At 22.1% G+C, this 21777-nt stretch overlaps 1 protein-coding gene across 3 annotated transcripts; it reads left to right on the plus strand.

Annotated features, from left to right (window-relative positions):
* The first annotated feature begins 547 nt into the window (after positions 1 to 547).
* LOC112604126 (syntaxin-1A) lies at positions 548 to 20215 on the plus strand. 3 transcript variants are annotated; one of them, XM_025353020.1, is made up of 10 exons: positions 548 to 845; positions 2704 to 2808; positions 4907 to 5006; positions 15020 to 15094; positions 15170 to 15352; positions 16105 to 16178; positions 16238 to 16375; positions 18174 to 18284; positions 18821 to 18939; positions 20052 to 20215. In XM_025353020.1, exons 1-9 carry the CDS (start codon positions 813 to 815, stop codon positions 18905 to 18907), a joined length of 906 nt encoding a protein of 301 aa, XP_025208805.1. In that variant the 5' UTR covers positions 548 to 812; the 3' UTR covers positions 18908 to 18939; positions 20052 to 20215. The 3 variants fall into 3 exon arrangements, with proteins under 3 accessions (XP_025208805.1, XP_025208803.1, XP_025208806.1); XM_025353018.1 differs by lacking the exon at positions 18174 to 18284 and adding an exon at positions 17730 to 17840 and having other exon boundaries at positions 549 to 845; XM_025353021.1 differs by lacking the exon at positions 18174 to 18284 and adding an exon at positions 17730 to 17840 and having other exon boundaries at positions 549 to 845; positions 18821 to 18929.
* Positions 20216 to 21777: the final 1562 nt, after the last annotated feature.

The raw sequence follows: 21777 nt of genomic DNA on the forward strand, positions 1-21777 counted from the left end.
CGTAGATATCCATGTTAAATTAGTTAGGTGTGATTATCTTATTAATTTCTTTAGCCCTCTGAGGCTCTGATGATGTACGGTATTCAGATCTTTCAAACCCTCTAGTGTAAGATCAATAAATTTTTCAACTATTATGTCTTAGATAAATCACTGGAACCTCAAGGTCCATGATAAACAATGCTCTACATAACTATCTACAAATCTCAACAGTAAAAGACGTAACTATCCGACACAACAAAATATTTCATATTAACCCAGAACCTAATAAAATGGCAAAGAGACACTCTTATTTAAATAACAATAATAATAATAATAATAAAATAATTCTTTCAAAAAGTAATTTTTTTTAAATTTATTAAACAATACTTAATCTTTTATAATAATACAATATTACAATAATTTTATTATATGAGCCCTGAGGTGGAATGACTAAATATATTGAAAAATGTTAATCAATATTATCGAAAGGCGCTAACTTTTTGTGTTGGCTAGACTGGTATAGATTCGTTTTTTGGTCCACGGTACGCGCAGCCGCGCAATATTTCACTCGCAGGTCTGCCGCTGACAGTGCTGTAGTTAGGAAGTATGTATTGATTTTTATCTCGTCCCTTTTTCGAGTTTTCCGCACGTTCGGAGTTTAATATTATAAAAGTTAATTTTTTATTGTTTTTCTCGGTTAATTTTTTTAATTTTTACAATAGTGTTATTTATACTTGAGTCTGTTTCACCGTTTTTACCCTATGACGCGTTTATGAGACCCAATTGTTTTCGGCTAGTCTGTGTATCTATTTCGCGTTTCCATACTGTAAATAATGGCTAAAGACAGGCTAGCGGCTTTAAAAGCGGTATGAGTTAAAAAAAATTATTTATCATATTGGTGGTAATTTTATGTTGTAGAGATTCTTAACCATGTAAATTTAGTATAAGAGTTTTATCATTATCTACAACTTAAAATCTAATAACGATTTGCCCATTTAACTAAATACTTATTATGGTTATCAGACGGTTTAAACCGAGACGTGCCACAGAAGCACTCAATTTTGAGACTGAGTATACGTAAAATTTATGTATATTTTATTATTTTATTATTGATAACTACTATCTGTTATGTATTTAAATTTTTTTTTTCAATTGAAGAATTAGGTATGTAGTTAAAAATTAATGAGTGAATGAACTTTTGCTATTTTGTATATATCTATTTATAATTCATAATTAATAATGATTATCTTCATTTTAAATAATATATTATTTTTGTATTTTTCTAATGGCAAAAAATAATTTAAGTATTATTTTTTCAAAAGATTATTATTAATCATTCAATAATAATATAATAATTAGGTTTATAATCATTATATTATTTATGTACTATTAAGTAACTGAAATATAGGTTTTAGTAATTTTTTTTAGTTCTATTCTATTTAAAGACAATAAGTATATGATATTATGATGACCCTATTAAAATACTAAACTTAGGTATCTAACTAAAAACTGAAAATCGTTAATGATTTTGTTCAGATAGTTAAAACAAACAGTATCATTTTAACTTTATGATGATTGTTGTAAGTACATAAAAAAAGTGTATTTGTTTCCTATTTTCTTGCCATCAACCCATATTAAATTTATCACCTTATGTTTAAAATTTAAAACTTCAATATTTCGCTGTATCTCTATGATATACAAATAAATTAGTCTATTATATGATCTATTTAAAGAAAAAGAGTAATAACTTCTCATAATATTTTAAATTGTATTTTACTACATTTTAATTATGTTAGTATGTCATCAATTCATTGTTATATATTATACATGCTATTTAAAATGCATATATATCTTACAAATGTTGCTAGTTTATTTTAAAATATTGCTTAAGATTAATTTTAATGAGTTATTTCCATTCAATGTTGAATACGGATATTACATTTTTATAACAAAAATTATTGTTAAAATAAATAATATGTGAAATTTAAGGATCTTTGTGAAATATTCTTATTATTATATATTTAATTATTGTAAAATATTGATTAATTACTATGCCTATGATTAATTTCAAACTATTCATTATCATTATTTACAATTATTTGAAAGTCTTGTAATTATATATAAAAAATATTGTACTACAGATGATTATTCAGTGACGAGGTAATAAGTTTTATATGGCATGGTAGTGGTGCAACAACAAATAAGTGCAAAAAAATGTTGTGGGGCTTGTTTTAACTTTTTAAAAACTAGTTATTGAAAATTTTGAATTATATTTATGTTTTAATTCTCATTATAACCGTCTATTGATTAAAGGTATATTTAATTTTTTATTTATAAATCATTTTAAAATTTAAAAATAAATATTTATTTCTAACTTCACTATAGTATTATGATAAGATATTATACCAGATTATTTAATATTTGTAATAAATAATAATTAAAAAAAAAAAAAACTACAATTTTGACCCAAAACAACCGATGTATGTACATACTTATTATATTATCATTCTATGATTACTCACTATTTTATTAAAACCTTTGTGATCTGAATTTATGTTAAGTATCTTCACTATTTTATAATTATTATATAAAACTAAACTACAAATGTTTAAAGGATAAAAATTACTTTAAAAATTTCAATTTAATTAATAGTATTTTTTTTTTTTTTTAATTTCACAAGTTGTTATTATTAAATATTGTACTTATAAAATATGTTTATTTTAGGCTCAAAGTGATGATGAAGAAGGAGGCACTGATGATTTGGCTGTCAATTTGGAGGGTCGGCAAGATGGATCGGGAGCGGGATTTATGGATAAGTTTTTTGAAGAGGTAAATATTTTTATTGTAATAAATGAAAACAATAGATCAAAACAGATCATTATTTAACTAAAAAAATCAAATTATTTTTAATTTATAATTATATAAAAAAAAAAAATTGAAGTTCATACCTATCCCCGCGCTTCAATTTCATTAGTGTAATATATACCACTTGGCGCGTTATTATAAATAGTTACAGTTAAAAACAATTTCAAATTCATTAAATAATAGTAAAAACTTTGGTACTTGTTAACTAGCGTTATTACTTATTTCAATTGTTTAAAAAAATAGATTAGTTATGAAATCAAATGGTTAAAACAATTTAAAAATCCTTAATTATTTTCTTGTAGTAAATTTCAATAAATATATTGATATTCTTTAAATTTTCATTAATCAGTGAATCAATGTAATGTAATAATAATAAAAAAAATATATTTCATATCATTTTAATTTATAAAAATAAAGTTGAACAGTATTAATTTTGGACAATGACTTAATTTTTAAGATTGAACCATTATTTATTTCACTGTTACCAAGTTTTTTTCTCATTACATTGTATTTATTTGAAACACATACTTTATCTTAATTTTTCAGAAAAGTCAAATTCAGTAATCTTATAGATATTTGTTGAAATTAATAAATTTTTAATTTTAGTTGTACCTCGGATTTTAAAACACAAAATACTAAAAATTTAAACTTAAAACATCAATATCAAGTTTAATAATGGATTTATATTTTAAAGTCTACTAATCTATTATTATAGATGTTTATTTATATTATTTATTAAGAAGATATTAGTACACTATTTGATTTTTTTCTTCAACCTTTGCTCAATGTACAAAATTTGTGTTCAGCAAAACCAAATGTGTTAGCTTTAATATTGAGGTGTATTGACTTTTTATTAAATTTAAAGGCGAGAAAATTATCTAGAGCATCTCATAGACTTATATTGATATTTTAATTTTAAAATTAGTTATGAATGTTATGATTGTTTTAATATTTTACTTAATAAACCAAACAACATAATATTAATTTTGCTGAGTACAACCTTGCTATGTTGCATACTTGCGTGTAGTCAGAAAGATAAAATAAATGAAATAATAAAAGTAATTTATTGTTCTTAAGTTCTTATATAGTTTTTATATTAATTTAACTAGTCTACTGCCTTTTAGTATTTGATGGGTATTGCTCATATATCAGAAACTATATCAATGTTAGATCTAGCATAACAATAAAAATCACTGAATAATTATTTATAAAAATGAAGCATTATCTTGATATCTAATTAAGGTAATGTAATAGATGTTGACTCTTTGTTAATCAAGGTACTCAACATATTAAATATAACAATTATCATATTTTAAAAATTATTTAATTAAAAACTGTTAATTGTAATCCATAGTGCCTTTATAAGTGTGTGTTTTAAAATTTTCTTACAGACTACTGTCAAAAAAACATATTATTAAAAACTACTAAAAATAATTTTCAGTGATAAATTTAAGTCCTATTAATTTAACCATATTTCTATTATATATATTTATGAAATAAAATGCAATTACTTAATTCTATGAACTATGAGTAATTATGTTATGTTATTTAATGTATTATTTAGGTACTTACTTGTATTATGCAGTATAAATTTGTAATAATAGTAAATTATTAATAATTTAAAACATTAATGATTTATTTATTACTCATTTAATTTTAATAAAATAATTATTACAAAGATTCAAAAATGATTATTCTTGATTTTTACTACATAAATAAAAGTAGTTCAATACTTATTAAAATCTTAAAAACCATAAGTTCTGTACAAGTACTTTATGATAATATTAATTAGTCAAATAAAAGATTAACCTATTTACAGATAAAACTTCTTTAATTATTGTAGATAATTATATCAGTTTGTAATTTATTCTGCCCAGAAAATGTTCATTTTTGTGTTATAAAAATTAGAATTTTACTACAATGAAATCAATTTACAAACCTTTATTGTGCGATTTTAAGCTTGAGGTTATTTTTAAAATAAATTAGTTTTATTAGTGTATATATATATTTGTCATGTAAGATAAATGTGAATTTATTAAATTAAAAACTATTTATCTTATAGGTGGAGGGTATCCGAGGGATGATAGATAAGATTCAAGCAAATGTGGAAGAAGTGAAGAAAAAACATAGTGCAATTTTATCTGCTCCTCAGACTGATGAAAGTAATATAACTTTATTTATAATAAAAAATGAATAATTTAAGTGTTGATATTCTTTCAACATCTTACAATAATGTAATATACAATTATTATTGAAATATTTGTTCTGAGTTTATATATTGAACTCCAGTAATTAAAACTTATAACATTTTTTATTTTATAAAATCCATTAAAAAAAAAATTATGTCATATTATAGTATTATAAGTATTAAACATAAAATTCTAATTTTAAAGTTAAAAAAATCAAATTTTTGAGTTGTTTCTATTTAAGTGGATTTTGTGTATTTATTTAACGCTATACTATAACTGTCCATTGGTGCTATTACATTTTGACAGTTGTTCAAAGTTTGGTTTACAAGTGTAAAACGTGATATAAATGAATGAATATTTTTTACTTACATTTTTAATATGTACTGATATAAAATTACATTGAATATAATAAACTTTAATAAGTTTCAAGTAAACAAGTCTTATAGCTATATAAATTGTTTATTAAAAATTGTTGGTAATATAGCCATAATATAAAATAAATTTCAAGTATATTTATGAAATTTGTGACAATTAATTTAAAAGAAAATACAGAATAACAGAATTAGATTAGGTGCTAACATATAGCGCTATAATCACAAATTTGGCCACTTGTGTTCTCTTTTTCTAGGCTACTGATTATCTTGAAAGAGAGTGAACACTATAATTTGTCCAATCTAAACAAGGAATAGACTTGCTAAACAAATATAATGTTATAAATTAAAAAAAATATAAACATTTATATTTATATATCATAATATATTAATTATATTGAACAGTTATTTAAAAATTATTTTAATTTGTTTATATTTTTTTATGTAAAAAACTGAAGTTTTAGTAGAAATTCAGAATATCACATTGCTTTATAAATCAAATAGGAAGTTCTGTATTTATATTTTAATTTATTATTTTTAAACATCAATTTTTCATTTTATATTAAAATAAATTAATTGATTTAGATCTCCTATTTTTGTTTTCTTTTTACTTATTTATTTAAAATTAAGTTTTGAAAATTTTTCTATGGTATTTTATAGTCTCTTCTAATATTAGAAAAAAAAATATTTCATTTTATTTTTTAAATATTTGATTTTAAAATGTTATTTTAATGGTATTTTTTACTATTTAAATTATAATGATTAAATTTAGCATTATAATCAAGGTTTGGTTAATTTAAAAAAAAAAAAAATGAAAATCTTGAACTGTACTTGAACCTTTTATAGTCATAAAAAGTTGTTTAAATATCATATCCCTAGCCCATCAAAAATTAAAATTTTTAGTATAGAGCTGGTTCAATCAACTATGTTTGAATTTTAAGCCAGAACCTATTACTAATGCTTTTTGTAATTTTTATCATGAAATTTTAATTTTATTAATAGGTTTGTTTGTAAAATATATGTCCCTCAAAAATATTATATTATCATTTTTATTTAAAACAATTTGTATTTTTTTTTGTTTGATTAAAATTTTAATTAATTTTAAACAAAATCATCTTGGGGAATTTAATTTTTAGCTTGGTACACATTGAATTATAAATGAAGTTTAACTTGATCTGTTTCAACAATTATTTTTGAGTGGATCAACCTGTCCTGAACAATTAAAACTGAATGTAATCCTAATGGCTAGAATGAGTCTTTCTAGCCAATATACAGCCTTAAATTATACTACACTAGATATTATTAGATTTAATAAATTACATACCTGCATAATTCAAACATAATATTAACCTTATCATTAAATTAAATTTATTTTTGTATTTTGCATATTTGAATTATTGAAAAACGGCAATCGTATTTTGTAGTTAAATGTTTTGTAAATAATTTTATTAGCATGATTGTCAAACTTAATTAAAAATATATATTTTAAATAATTTTAAGTTTTTATATATTTAATGTTTGCCTGTAATATGGTATTTTTATTCATACCTATTATTTAGATTGTTGAATATAGAAAATATTTTTTGTTTGATATTTAAAGTTTTGACTTAAATGTTTTCTACAAACAAAATTGTATTCTATTATACCTTATTGATACGTTTGTATTTAAGTATCCAAACTAAATTTATCTATTTTTGAAAAATAATTATTAAAATAATGTAATTAAATAAATTTTAACTTAAAAAAAAATAAATAAATTTTAGATCAAAGTAGAGTGATGAGTGTATTCAATTAATTTTGTTTTTTTTAATTTTATATCTATACACTTGTTAAAGTAGAAAAACATCAATTAATAAATCCAAACTTAAAATTTAAATGTGGTTCCTGGACTCCTGGTAGCATATTGAATTAAGTTTGTGCTTGTGAGTATGCATATCCAATTTTATATTTTTATTACTGATTATAATACCATTTCAAATTTGTTGACTGATTTATGTGCTATTTATAAATATTTGACATGTATACAAAATAAAAAAAAATTTAAACACAATTACAAGTTTTTTATAAGCATAAAAGTTCAACATTTTACAAAATTCATCAAAATTGCAAATAATTTAGTAATTTAAAATTCATAAATATTATTTCATCATCTAGAGTTTAAAAATTTGATTTAAAATTTCTCATAAGTTTATTTACTGACTGAAAATTTAAAAAAATAAATAAGGCCTTTGTCACAATAATTTTTTATGAGCGATTGAGGTTCAAATGTTGCAAGAACCATTTATTGGGTATATTGTATCAAATTTAATTCATGTTTCTTTTAATTTTTACAGAAACCAAAAGATATTAAAAATATTCATTTACAAATTTTTTTTTAAATGTTTTAAATTACGATGTTACGCAATATTTTTAGTACAGTAGAATCCGTTGTAAGACGTTTTATAAGAGACCAGGTAAAAATAACGTATTACCCGAGAAAACCACAAAATTGACAAATAAAAATTGTACATCAAATTTTGAATTTTTATTATAATTGCATTTATATTGTATTATTATTATAAGTTTAGTATAATAATGCATACATAGGTACCTATAAACTACATATTTTATTTTACATTAAAAAAAAGTATCAATTGTTTGTTTTGCATTTTTAATATTCTTGAATAGTGGAAGTTTTCCATTTTATTAAGATTTTGCAGTGTTTCATCTGCATTGTCAAAAGATGTAGTTAATCTTCTTAGTTCCTGTACATTATCAAGCGCATTTGTTGCGGAGAGATAACAAGTGATTAATAGCTCATCCTTATCGTATGGTATGTTGGTATGTAGTATGTACACATCATAGTGTATACTAAGTTGCGACGCCTTATTGAATCAATAACCATATTGTACATTATTGTGATTATTCATTTTATAACATCATTAACATAGAGCGTCTTATCCGAGTATACAAAACGTAATATCCGCATTCATTTACATGTTAACCGCTATCAAAATCAAGGGACTCGTGAAAACGAACGTATTACGCAGGAAATCGTATTATGCGAGAGCGCTTAAACGAATTCTACTGTACTTATTTTTTTTGTCATAAACAAATTTAATCTAGTTACTATATTTCTAATTTAAAAATAAATTACTAATAGCATTAAAATACAAAATATCTATACTGGATGACTGAACCATTTATGGTAGATTCACAGATAATCGTGAATTTTGTTTTTTTATAAAAATTGGTGTTTTGTTAGTTTTACCCAATGAATTATTATATTTCTTTACTATGATGTATGTTATTTTTGAATGCAACTCACAGGTAACTTTGTTTGATTTTATGCTACCTCTTCAGTCTACAGTCTACACATTCTCGTGACCATAACTGACTGATAGAGCGCCCACGTAGTGAGGTGAAATATGTAACCTACACATTATTGTACTACACTCATGTGTGGTCACGTTACTGTAAGCTGACTCGGCTAGAATGTAAAAAATAGATATTTAAATAAAGTTTTGTTCTTCTTAAAATATAAACTTATTATTATGTTATTCTAATTTCTAATAACTACTTATTAAATTTAGGAAAATTTAGTTAGGATTATTTTTTGTTATTGTTTGATATTTTAGAATATATATACCAATATTTTAATTTTAAAATTATTATATTAGTTTTTTTCAAAAACCACTCGTAACTTTGTAAGATTAGGTGCTAAAAATGAAACTTTAGTACAAGGTTATATTTTTAATGTCTATTAGCCATAGTTGTGTTTTATCAGTGGGTGTTGAACGTTTGTTAATACATAGCTATTACTTTTCCATAACATTCAATATTTATCGACAATTGTAATTAATTGCTCTGATATATTTTATAGTTCTAATTTAGCCTAAATATAATATTTTGAGCCATTTCATTTTTTATATTATAATATTAAAATTTATATTATTTTTAGTATATTTTTATAATGGAAATATATTTTAAAATATCAATTCCCGGAAGTTGTTAATTTAGTATCATGATTTAAAATAATTTACTGCCGGATCAGACTAGCGTTTTTTCGGTTGCCGATAATACGCAACCGATCGGTAAACGACCGAGACATCTATAATTAACATATATAAATTATAAACCGCGTTGTCGGGTCTAGACTAGCCGTTTCTCTGAACCGTCTGAAATTAGTCTGGATTGTCTGGAATAATCCGCGCGCTGTTGCGGTTTGGTAGCGCCTTTTTATCGGTCGCCGATAAACCGCTAGTCTGATCCGACACTTCTGGTCGTATGGTGAATTATGTAAACAATGAGGCACGACGATGTAAAAATCATTATATTTTTGTAACCTAATCTAATCTTACAATTATATTTACGAATTTATTACTTGCTGATTTGCCCTTATTTCAAAAATATGTAACTAATTTGTTTTCAAAACACATAGCGTACCTATTTTTTTTAAATTTTTAGGATTTAATAAAAATTAACAATATTTTTCATTTAAATTTTAAATTTATTGAAAATAAAAGAAATATACGACTTGATATATTATTTAGCTACAAATAAAAAGTTCTTGAAATGTTATGTTGAACCAAAATATTTCGTTTACGTACATCAATATTATAGTTAACATTCACATTATCTTAATCCGTGTTAAAAATAAATGTAATGTAATTTACAAGTGTAATCTGTGATATTTATAGATATCAGCTTTAGTTATATTTGTAATGCAAAGTATATTCACCAAATAGTAGTATTGAAATAAAAGTATTCAACAAATCAAATGTTAAATTTAGCATATTGATAGGTATTTATTAATTACGCTCAAGTTGGAATATAATACTCATTTTCTAATTAAATTTTGGATATAAAGAGAAATGTATGGTATTTATGTGTTTAAAAATTAGTTTTTCTTCTTATATGAGTTAGTCTGCGATTCTTAAAGTTCAAAATTATAGTATGCATTATGCATAATATGGCTATTGCCTATTAATTATCTAACCCAGCGATTCTTAATCTTTTTAGTACCGCGACCCAAATTTTCCCCCGAAAAATCTTTAATGACTCACATGATTTCACTTTTCAAAAAGTAGCTAAATAAAAAAAAAATTAATTAAAAATAATATAATATAATATATTTCAATTTTTTTAACAAAATTTGTTTATTAGGTTTAAATTATTATTTTTATTAATGTATAGATTTATAATCAATATATTTTTACAAATGTACTTGAATTAATTATAATCTGTTTAACATTAATTTAACATATATTTCTTGGAATCTGTATAATTTAAAAAACTGTTCGCGACCCACCAAAAATTGACCGACGACCCAACAGTGGGTCGCGACCCACAGTTTGTGAAACGCTGATCTAACCAATTAACTTTTCCTGTTCCCCACCAATTTGAACTAATGGCATTTGTTAAACGAATTAGATTTATAACTACAGAAAAAACTTAATACTTAAAATATAGAAAATTGGTTGGGATCAGAAAAAACGCAATACTGTCATTACTGGTATTTTGTTAATGCTGGGTTAAAAAATTTAGATTTTCTACACTTTCATCGTATTAGAAATTTTTAATAACTTCTATTATTTTGTATAATAAAAAGAACTGATAAGTGTATATTTAATTTGATTTTTAAATTATTTAATTTTACTCATTTTAATATCGTAACTAATTTATAAACTGCGTGGTTGTTGTGTAACTTATGTTTATATTTTTATAAGCATTTATCAGAAATTATTTTCTGTTTGATTAGTAATTTAAAAAAATATATTTTTATGCATTAAAAAGTTGTTGTGGAGACATATGTATATAAATAATTGGTACAAATAGAGAGAATTGTATACAATATATAGTAATAAAAAAAAAATATTATATATAATTTGTATTCTGATGTCAAAAATTGTATACATTTTAGCTATAGTAAGCATTATTTTTTGTTTTTTTTTTTTTTTAATAGAAAATATGATGACATCGATATGTTAAGTCTCTCATTGTGGGTTGATTTCAAACTCAAGGATGCTTCACAATTTATAGCTTAGTTACCTATTAAAATCACTATTCAAAAAATTTAAAAATACTTGATCTTCAAATGTAGATAATTTGATTATGTATTAAAAATAAAATATGTTAAGATAATATTAGAAAAAATACAATTTTTGTGAAAAATAAAAAAGTAATAAAATCATTAGATTACTGACTATAACTTAGATTCTTAAAAGATCTAAATGCTTATGTTAAAACTAATAGTCAAATTTTGTTTGTTTTTTATTTGAGCTATTGATTTAAAAAAAAAAAATTATATTATAATTTTAATAAACTATAATAATTATCTTCATTGTTTTGCACGTAATACAAAAAATTAGATATATTTAACTCGTAGGTGATATATAGATACATTGGATAACTTGGAATAGTGTGTGATTACTATATTTTAAGTAGATTATCAATGCAGAAACGCAGTATAAAATTAGTACTAGAAAGTTGGTTTTGAAATTTTTTCGCATTATATAATGGATACTCGATAATATAAGATGCAAATATTTTTTTAGAGTAGTTTTACTTTTAGATTTTGAGAGGTTAGGTTCGAATTTCATAATTTTAGTTTGTAATTCTTATACTTAAAAATGTTGCTGGTACAACTGTATGCTTAAAAATATAAAAATTATTATAAAGATAAAAAAATTTATCGTTTTTTGAAATTTAATATAATCATTAAAAAAACACGTGAACAACAAGATACACCTTGTGTAATAAATAATTGATTACTTCGAAATATGACGCATGGTTATGATTTAATCATGGTTACACTTATTCTATCTGGTATTTAATTTGTTTTTTTAATTATGTTAAATTGACTGTACAATTATAATTTTAATTTTAAATCTTAAAGAGAGTAAAAGTATTAACATAATCGTATACTTTTCTGGTAATTTTTGATGTACGTTGCAATGTACTGCGTCTCTTGCCTTTACACTGATTTTAATCGATATATTACCCAACTCCAAAACTCCGAACCTACTTTTTTCTACCGTTACTACCTTTTTCCTAATACAGTCAGTCACCTTGACAACTCAATGCACATTATTTAATAAGTTCTATACTATATTAATAGTTTTTATTTCTAGCCATGATTTAAAAATCATTTTATGCTTAGTTTGTCCTGTATTCGTATTATTTATAATTTCATGATTTTCCTAACATAGAATTTGTTATTTTCTTTTTGATGATATTAGGTATGATTGATTAAAATTGGAAACTTAATTTTTATGTGAATATAAGATATTAAAAAAAAAATAGTGATGAAATGTTAGGTTAGGTATACATTAATTGTATATTATGTTATAAATTTCAAATTTAGGTATTAACAATGTAATATGTATAGTTATAAACATAAAACGTGTTAGAACATTTGAAAATATATAATTATTATTTTCGAAGAATACACGTTTAAGCAGATGAGACAGTTTCAATTTTATTATTTAAAAATAACGATTTTTTTTTATTAACTTAGTTTTTAACATAAAAATTAATAGTAACGTCCACGTTATCCAAATGTTAACATTACCCGTAATATATTATATTGTATATAGAATATACAATATATATTACGTATATATTTCTCAATTATTATAAATGCTAGCGAGTAAAATACTAGTAGGTAAAAATTATTCATTTTATGCGTCAGCCTAAAAATAGATTTTAAATACAAGACTATTGAAATCAGACGCCATTATTGCGATATTAGAATCTGTAGTCAGTATTGGTATGGAATGGTATATTGTAATACGGTACATAACATAAAAATTGTGATTCTAGAATAATAAAAAATCTTGGTAAGATAATTAATTGTATTATTTAAGCCATTAACCGGCATACAAAAAAAAAAAATCTTCAAAGGCGTCAACTTATAGTAAACGGTATTACTTCGTTATTGAACGGTACGTCGGTACTTGATTTAAATAGAATGAAACCTGTTTTTTTTTTTTTTTGTTAATATCGTTAAATAAATATTTTGCTAAAACAAAATACAATTTTTTTCATGTAAAAACTTATTATTGGTGTAGAAATATATGGAAATAGTAATATATAATATTAAAAAAATAAAGTAAAATATACATTTAAATTATAATTTTTTTTTATTGTTGGTTATCGAAGAACATTCTGATATTTTGTTGAACAAATTTTGTACTATAATGATTTCTGACTATTGAAATGCTTGCTTTTATTCTAATAAGTCCATTTGACGAGTATGTATTTTATAAAAATGTAATAACACGATAGTTTTTAAATTTGCAGTAGAAAAATAACACAATTAATTCCTTAAATAGAAACATTTTTGAATGAATATTTTATAGTTTGTTAAATAGAGGTATTACTGTAGAGCTTATATAGTATGAAATTATTTAATTTTTGAAAATACTAAATATGTTATTAAAGGAGAATGTCCTTAAAAATATTAATATTAATTTATATTTAACTAGTAAAAATTACAAATTTCTACTACATACTTATTGAAAAGAACTGTTTCTTAAAATAAATAATGTATGCATTATTGTTTATTATTAAATAAGTAAATATTATTATTCATAAGTAAATTAGTTTTATTCAGAATTAAGTAATGAGCATTAATTGTTTTTATGTTTTAAGTGTCAGAGTGTTTTCATTACATTATTTTAATACATGTTTTTAAAAAAAAAGTTGGATCATGCTTTAAACTAAATTATTTATGTTTTACAAATTTGTGTGGATTTTCAAACACATTTTAAATATTATCTGGAGAATAAATTACCTTCTCTAAATTAAAATTACACATGCTGACATTTCATAACAGTTATCAACATTGCTGAATCTAAGTCTACCACGATTTGAACAATATAAAAATTTGGGGTTCCTTGTTTATAAAAATAATTATTATTCACATAACTACTAAGTATTTTTTCTTTAACTATACAAATTTTAAATTTAAAAAAATAGCTTATTAATGAAATTTACTTAGTTCATGGTATATAAAGAATATGCATGAACAATTTAAAAATTGAATAATTAACAATAATTATTAAAACAGAAGTGATCATTTCAAAAATATTAATTCTTTCTTGCTTTTTTGTTAGAAAAATTTTATTATAATTTATTATAATATGTTGATGTAATTTGAGCCCTTTTTTTCTAGAATTTGATAATTTAAGAACTTTATATTTTAATATAATTAGTTCCCCTTATGGTTATAGATAAGAAATTAAAATTATAAACTTAGAACAAATATTGTCAATTAAGTCTGATTACAATTTGAAAGGCGAGTGTTGATCCTTAACCCACTCCTCTCCCAATTATGATCCAGAATTCATACCTGATTTTTTAGTTACTACTTAAAATTGTAAAAGTAGTTCTAATTCTTATCCTTAAAATGTTCAAAATACAATTTTTATTGTGAATGATTTTCAAGCAAAATTATTGTTTAATGATAATTTGCATTCTAAAAATGAATTAATTACTTAAAACCAAAAATATTTAATTATATGATTTTAAAACTATATTAAAGTTCATTTTCTAATAATTTTATTTACTATTTATTTTGTACTATTTAGTCATATTTCTGAGTAATTGTATTAACAAAAATTGTTTTATTAGAAGTGAAACAAGAACTGGAAGATCTTATGGTGGATATCAAAAAAACTGCTAATAGAGTCCGTGCCAAACTCAAAGGTTAATTTTCTTTTATTCAGTAATATTTTTTTTTGTTATGATGTAAATATTAAGTATATATATTTTTTTTATTAGAAATTGAACAGAATATAGAAGCAGAAGAGCAATTGAACAAATCATCAGCAGATTTAAGAATACGCAAAACACAACATTCAACATTGTCACGTAAATTTGTTGAAGTGATGACAGAATATAACCGTACACAGACAGATTATAGAGAACGTTGTAAAGGTCGAATTCAAAGGCAATTAGAAATAAGTAAGTTTATACTATATTTTAGATTCTGAGCAGTGATAAATGTATTAGTTTTAAAATTATTTAAGTATGTTTTTTAAATTATTTTTATTAAATTTTAATACTAAGGCTTGAATATTCAGTAAATATTTCTCATATATTTATTTGATTTAAAACTAAAAAGAAGTTTAGATTAAAGTTAGATGTCTACCTTTTTTACGAGTGATGGAAGTTCAAATTTTGGTAATGATTATTCAAACGTAAAATAATGATTTATTTTCAACTAATTTTTGTTATGATGTTATTATATTATATAACAAATATTTATTGTAAAACCTTAAGACATTACACTATTACTAAAAATATAATTTTCTATATAGGCTATACATAATTAATTTAATAATAATTAATATTTTCAAGATATTTAAGTCTAATAATTGTATGGCATTTTAAATTTTTGAATCAAGTTTTAATAAATTATCTTAAACTTAATTAAAAACTTGAAGATTAGGTATGATATCCTTAATAAGTTGTACCAATAACAGTTAGATATCATTTTCTTGTGTTAGAGTATAAATTTTGATATTTTCAAATTGCTAAAAGAACAATGTATTAAGAATATTCAATATCATATCAAATTTTATATAAGGTATCTCATAAGTTCTTACAAAAATTATAAGCTTGTACAATTTTTTTTATTTATTCATAAATACTTTTACAATGCTTTCATGAATTACTATTAGTTTATTTTGTATTAATTCAATGTTATATTTTAGCGGGAAGAACAACTACTAATGATGAACTTGAAGAAATGTTAGAACAAGGGAACCCGGCTGTATTTACACAAGGCGTAATTATAAAAATATAATTTTTTTTTTTTTTTTTTTTTTTAATATGATTTTTTTTTAGATAATTATGGAAACACAACAAGCTAGGCAAACATTGGCTGATATTGAAGCTAGGCATGCTGATATTATAAAACTGGAAAACTCGATCAGAGAACTTCATGATATGTTCATGGATATGGCAATGTTGGTAGAAAATCAGGTATGTATTTTAAATATTGTATAATGGTTTATAATTTAATTTGTAATCAGATACTGAATAGAGCTGGAAAACTTTTGTCGGATTTAAAATGTGTGGTTTTTTGTCTGTTAACAATTTTTGGATAAAAGTACTATTTTAAAGTTGTATAAAATATTTTCTATTAGAGTTATCTATCCTAGATTATGGCACCAAACACAAATCAGAGGTACTAACCTTATGATGTGTTGGTGAATTTTTTATGTATTTATTATGGTTTATTGGTACATTGGTTTTTGTATTGTTATTCAAAATAAGTTGTTTTAATTTTCTACTTTTGGAAAAAATTTGTTTTGGTGAATAAGTTTTATTGGATAAAATAGTATGGGTTGGTGTGTTGTGAGCGGGTGTGTACCAATTAATGTTATTTAATGTGGCTTTTTTTATAGAGATAACTTTTAAAATATTTCAGTCCTTCTTAAAATATAAAATTTTGATTGATTACATTGTGTCATTTAAAAATCAATAATTTTATAGAATTCAAATATGTTGGTATATAATCTTAGCATTTCATAAAAAAATATTGTGAATTTTCTTAAAATAACAATTTTTAGCTCTTTAATAATCAATATTTCCAAAAAATTATATGTGGTTACTATGTATAATATTGAATTTTAAAGAAATAATTAATTAAGTTAATTATTTATGATAGTAATGAAATTTAATAAAGATCCAAATTAGAAATTATTTAATCTCGCATTATAAATGATATAGTTGTGTTAAGTTTAGCAATAATATCTCTTATATAATCTTTTTTCTCATTCTTTGCAAATATTATAACTAATAAAAATATAATGAAACCATATCATTATATTTTTAAAGAGCATTCCTAATGTCAGTGATTACATTTTGTAGTGCCTTTTAAGTTAAAAATGTAGTCGTCAAACTTAACACAGTTTGATTTATCTTTTTATATAGCATAATCTATATTTATACCTAAAATCTGTAAAAATATTAAACATACATAAGAAATTGTTAAGTTAATTTTCAATACATCTAATTATTGTTTTTTTCTTCATAAATGCATGTTTTATTAATTTTTTTGTTTGAATAGCTATATAGCCTTCTACCAATTAAAAAAAACTAAGTATTAAGTACAAAAATAAAACTTTAGTACCTTAAATTTGATTTAATTTACTTAAATTATTTAATTTTAAAATTATAGGTATTCTTAACAATTGAAAATAAATAAAATAAATAATTGCAATCAAGTTATTGTTTTTATTTGCATACATAGTTTTTTTGATATAACCATATTTCAATATAATATGAAATAAAATTAATTTTCTATTAATTTATAAATTAAAAACGAAACTAGGGCGAAATGATTGATCGAATTGAGTATCATGTTGAACACGCCGTGGATTATGTACAGACGGCAACTCAAGATACTAAGAAAGCGTTAAAATATCAAAGCAAAGCGAGAAGAGTAAGTCAAAAGGCGTAGAAGTTTGCAATGGCCCCACTCGCTTTGCTGAATGCATTTGTTTGTTTTTGTAGGTTTTATTATTTATTTGATAATTGTTTGTATTTAGAAGAATTAAATATTATTAGTTTTTAGTGATATAATATTAACTGAGGTTGCCATTAATTTATTATTACTAAAGATTGTTTTGTTTTGTTTTTTTTTTCCTTTTCAAAATGTTTCATTTATTTTTGTTTTTATTACATAAATAATTTTGGGATTTTCAAATTATAATTCCTTATTCCAATCTTGTTCCTACTGAAAACTTTATCCAACAAAAAAAAAAAAAACATTTAGGGTGAACTTATTAATAGAATAGAATACCATGTATCATTCACTGTTGAAAAAGTTGCTGAAGGCAAAAAAGAACTGGATGTTGCTGAAGATTATTATAAAGGATCCCAAAAAGTAAGTTATTAATTTTTATCAAAAAAAAAGAGTATATAAACAATATATATCTTTCCAAAATAAAAGATAACTGAATTTTGAATTATTAATATTATATAACAAATTATCAGATATATATCATCGTTTTATTTAATAAATTATATTTGGTAATAGTAATCTAGGAATATCATTTTTTTAATATGTTATTTTGTGTTCAATATGTTATACAAAATAACATCATGTTACAGTTAAATAAAAGGCAAGTCAATTGTGTTTGTGTTTGTAGTATATTATTATTTGATAATTAAATTTAACTTAATTGTTTTCAAGAAATATAAAGGAAAATTTAGTTATTATTTTTTATTAGTAATAGTTGATTTTGCAGTACCAAAAGTATTGAATATTGAATAATGCACTGTTTGTTTGTGTAAACACTGTTTTCTTTGCTTATGCTATTAGCTTCCCCATCATTTTTTTATTTAGAACATATTTTTGTATATTTTATTTATTATTGTTATTTTCATACTAATATATAATTTTTGTTGTTAAATAATTAGAAGAAAATCATGATCCTGATATGCTTGACAATTCTCATTGTTATTCTTGGAGGATTTGTGATGAGTTTTCTTCCCAAGTTCCCCTAAACTTATATCTTCGTGAAAATAAGTAAGCATAGGTAAATCAAAGTTTTTAGAATTTAATAATTCTATGTAAAATAAATTACTTAAAATATATAATTTACTTACTATGTTAAGTTGTTATTATTAATAATATGTATTATATAAATGTCAATTATTATAAAAATCTATAATTTTTTAGATTTTTAATTAGAATAATATATGGAAAAAAAAAAATGAAAACGCTTAAGTTTAAACAAGGTATATAATTTTGAAAATAAGAAAAAAAAATTAATTATACTTGATTAAAATAGAAAGGATTCTTTTTATCTTTATCATCAATATTTTTTACCATATTAAATAATTTATTTAATTTAATGTTCATAGTTTATTATTGTGTGACTTAATGTTAGTTACAATTTTAAGTGTATTTACACTGTAGAAATACTTAATTTATGTATAGTGTAATACATAAATTTATAAATTATATGTTTGTAATTATTTATAATAATAAGTGGTTATATAAGAAAGCTACTATTTTGTGCTAAATTAATTTTATTTATAAGTATTCTCTAAGTGTGGTCATGCTGAATATAACTAGTGTTTATTCCATAGTAAAAATGAATATTTTGTTGCAAATTAATTATTATTTAACTTTTTAATGACATGTAGTACAATCTCATGTAATGGTTACTAATTAATAAACTGTATTCAAATTAATACATATTCTTAAAATTGTTACATTTTTTTCTTTGGTTTTTTTTTTAATTGCATATATACTGAATCTGTTTACATGCGTCTCTCAATAATTGTCTGCCTGAAATTAATATTTAAGATATAGGTAAAAACCACTCAATAATTCTCCCTCTTATCTTGCAGACATGGGTATTATGTTCATAAAAAATACTCTTAGGTGCACCCAGACAATGATCATGATTGCCGGAGGGTATATTGCTAACATTGTATATCACTTATGTGGTGTTCCTGGCATTTGATGCACATATGAAAGCGTATCTTTACATACATATAATATACATATATACATTTATGATCAGTGATAGTAATAATTTTTGACCAAAAATAAGATTAGAAAATAACAAAATTTAGCAAAAATGTTAATAAATATATCTATATTTAATATATTAAATTGGTTTATTTAAATAATTTACAGAGCAATTTTTTGACGGGTACATCCGGCAGAGCAGTCACTCAATACATACTAGTTCTTCGGCTTGTAAAGACTGGAATAGTGTACGAAAACAACATTTATTCGTTTGATTTATTTAATTTTTATTTCCTTTTCCTGCCTAAAAAAAAAAAAAAAAAAAAAAAGTAAAAAAGTCCATGTGATTTATTTATAAACGCTGTCTGTCCTGTTTTTAAAATAACTATATTATAATATTTATTGTTTTTAAAACCTCTTTCTTAATTATTATAGTTATATTGTTATTGATAAAATTATTAGATTTTTAAAACCAATTTATATATCTATATATAATAATTATTAACTATATATTATAATATAGTCATTCATGTGATAATTCGTTAAGATATTCAAAAAAATTTGGCTTCCTCATTTTATCATTTTATAATTTCTGCAGTGCGATGCGTAGGTGAATTGGAAATAATGTCAATTTTTAAATAAAAAAATAAAAAAAATAGTTGTTTTGTTCTACTTAAGTATTATTCATCAGTATATGCTTTAGAAGAACTAATGTATTGTTTTTACATTGGTTTTCTTTTGAAATTATTTTTTGTGTTAGTTTTAGTTAATCCCATAATAGTTTTAACTAAGTAAAAGTGCCTTGGAGTATATAGTCATCAAATACCAACAGTAATTTAGACATTAATGCTTATTAATATTTGAAGATGCATATTATCAATATTAATGTACATTATTTATGTATGATTATTGTTGTAATTCTAAATTTAACTTTTTTTTTTAAATTATTGTTTCATTTTCCTTCACTTTTTTATTAAAATAATGGTAATAATTAATAACAAAACTGTTAGAAATGTATAGTCATTCAAATTTTCAAAAAGCATTTACATAATACATGTTTTCCCAACATATATTTTGTAGATCTCAATTTACTACTAAATTTTTAACATAAAGTGGAATTCGCTCAAGACATATTATTTATTTCTGAAAAGTTTTTTTTATTTATTTTGATTATTTACACATCTCATTTGACAATATTATGTCTTAATTAATTATTTTTTATTTTTCCTGTGTAAGAGTGTTACCTATTTTTATTTTAAACTACTATACTAGTATTTTCGTAATTAATTTTTTAAAACTAATTTAACAATTATAATGTAATTTTAAAGATATTTGGTACTATGCTTTTTTTTCTTGATATTCTATGTTTTTAGTCACAGTATTCGTATTTACAGACTTTTTTTACAATGTAATTTAAATTAGAAAAAAATATAAATACATACAATTTTACTGTAAATACATTTAATTATACTACATGTTTTGCCATATTGCTGTTATTGTGTTCTAATCAAATTACAATATTAATAATTAATACCATTTTTAGAAAAAAAATAGATTATTTATTATACATTTCATAATTATTATTCTCTTTATTTATTTATGTTTTTGTTTTATTTAATTATTATTTGTTAATGATAGAAATGTAATTTACATTTTCAATCAGAATATACAATTTTATAGATTAGAGGACTATTTTTATTTTATTTTTTTTTTTAAATTATAGAATATTAAATTATGAATACCTAAAATATAAAAATTGTACAGTGAAAAAATTGTTTCTTGTTAAATTTGTTGATCTTTGCCTATAATTGTAGTGAAGATATTAATTTTTTTTAATGTTTAAGTGTTAATATTGTAAAAATAGTGCAATTTAAGTCTTTTTAATAAAACAATT

This window comes from Melanaphis sacchari, unplaced genomic scaffold, assembly GCF_002803265.2.
Source record: "Melanaphis sacchari strain LSU unplaced genomic scaffold, SCAv2.0 Contig11_pilon_pilon, whole genome shotgun sequence".
Lineage (NCBI taxonomy): Eukaryota > Metazoa > Arthropoda > Insecta > Hemiptera > Aphididae > Melanaphis > Melanaphis sacchari.

Excerpts from the sequence above, each read along its gene's own strand:
- LOC112604126 (XM_025353020.1), top strand. The coding sequence starts at position 813 with ATGGCTAAAGACAGGCTAGCGGCTTTAAAAGCG. Across the intron at positions 15,095-15,169 it reads AGTCCGTGCCAAACTCAAAG|AAATTGAACAGAATATAGAA; the intron begins GTTAATTTTCTT and ends TTTTTTTATTAG. Across the intron at positions 16,179-16,237 it reads CGGCTGTATTTACACAAGGC|ATAATTATGGAAACACAACA; the intron begins GTAATTATAAAA and ends ATTTTTTTTTAG.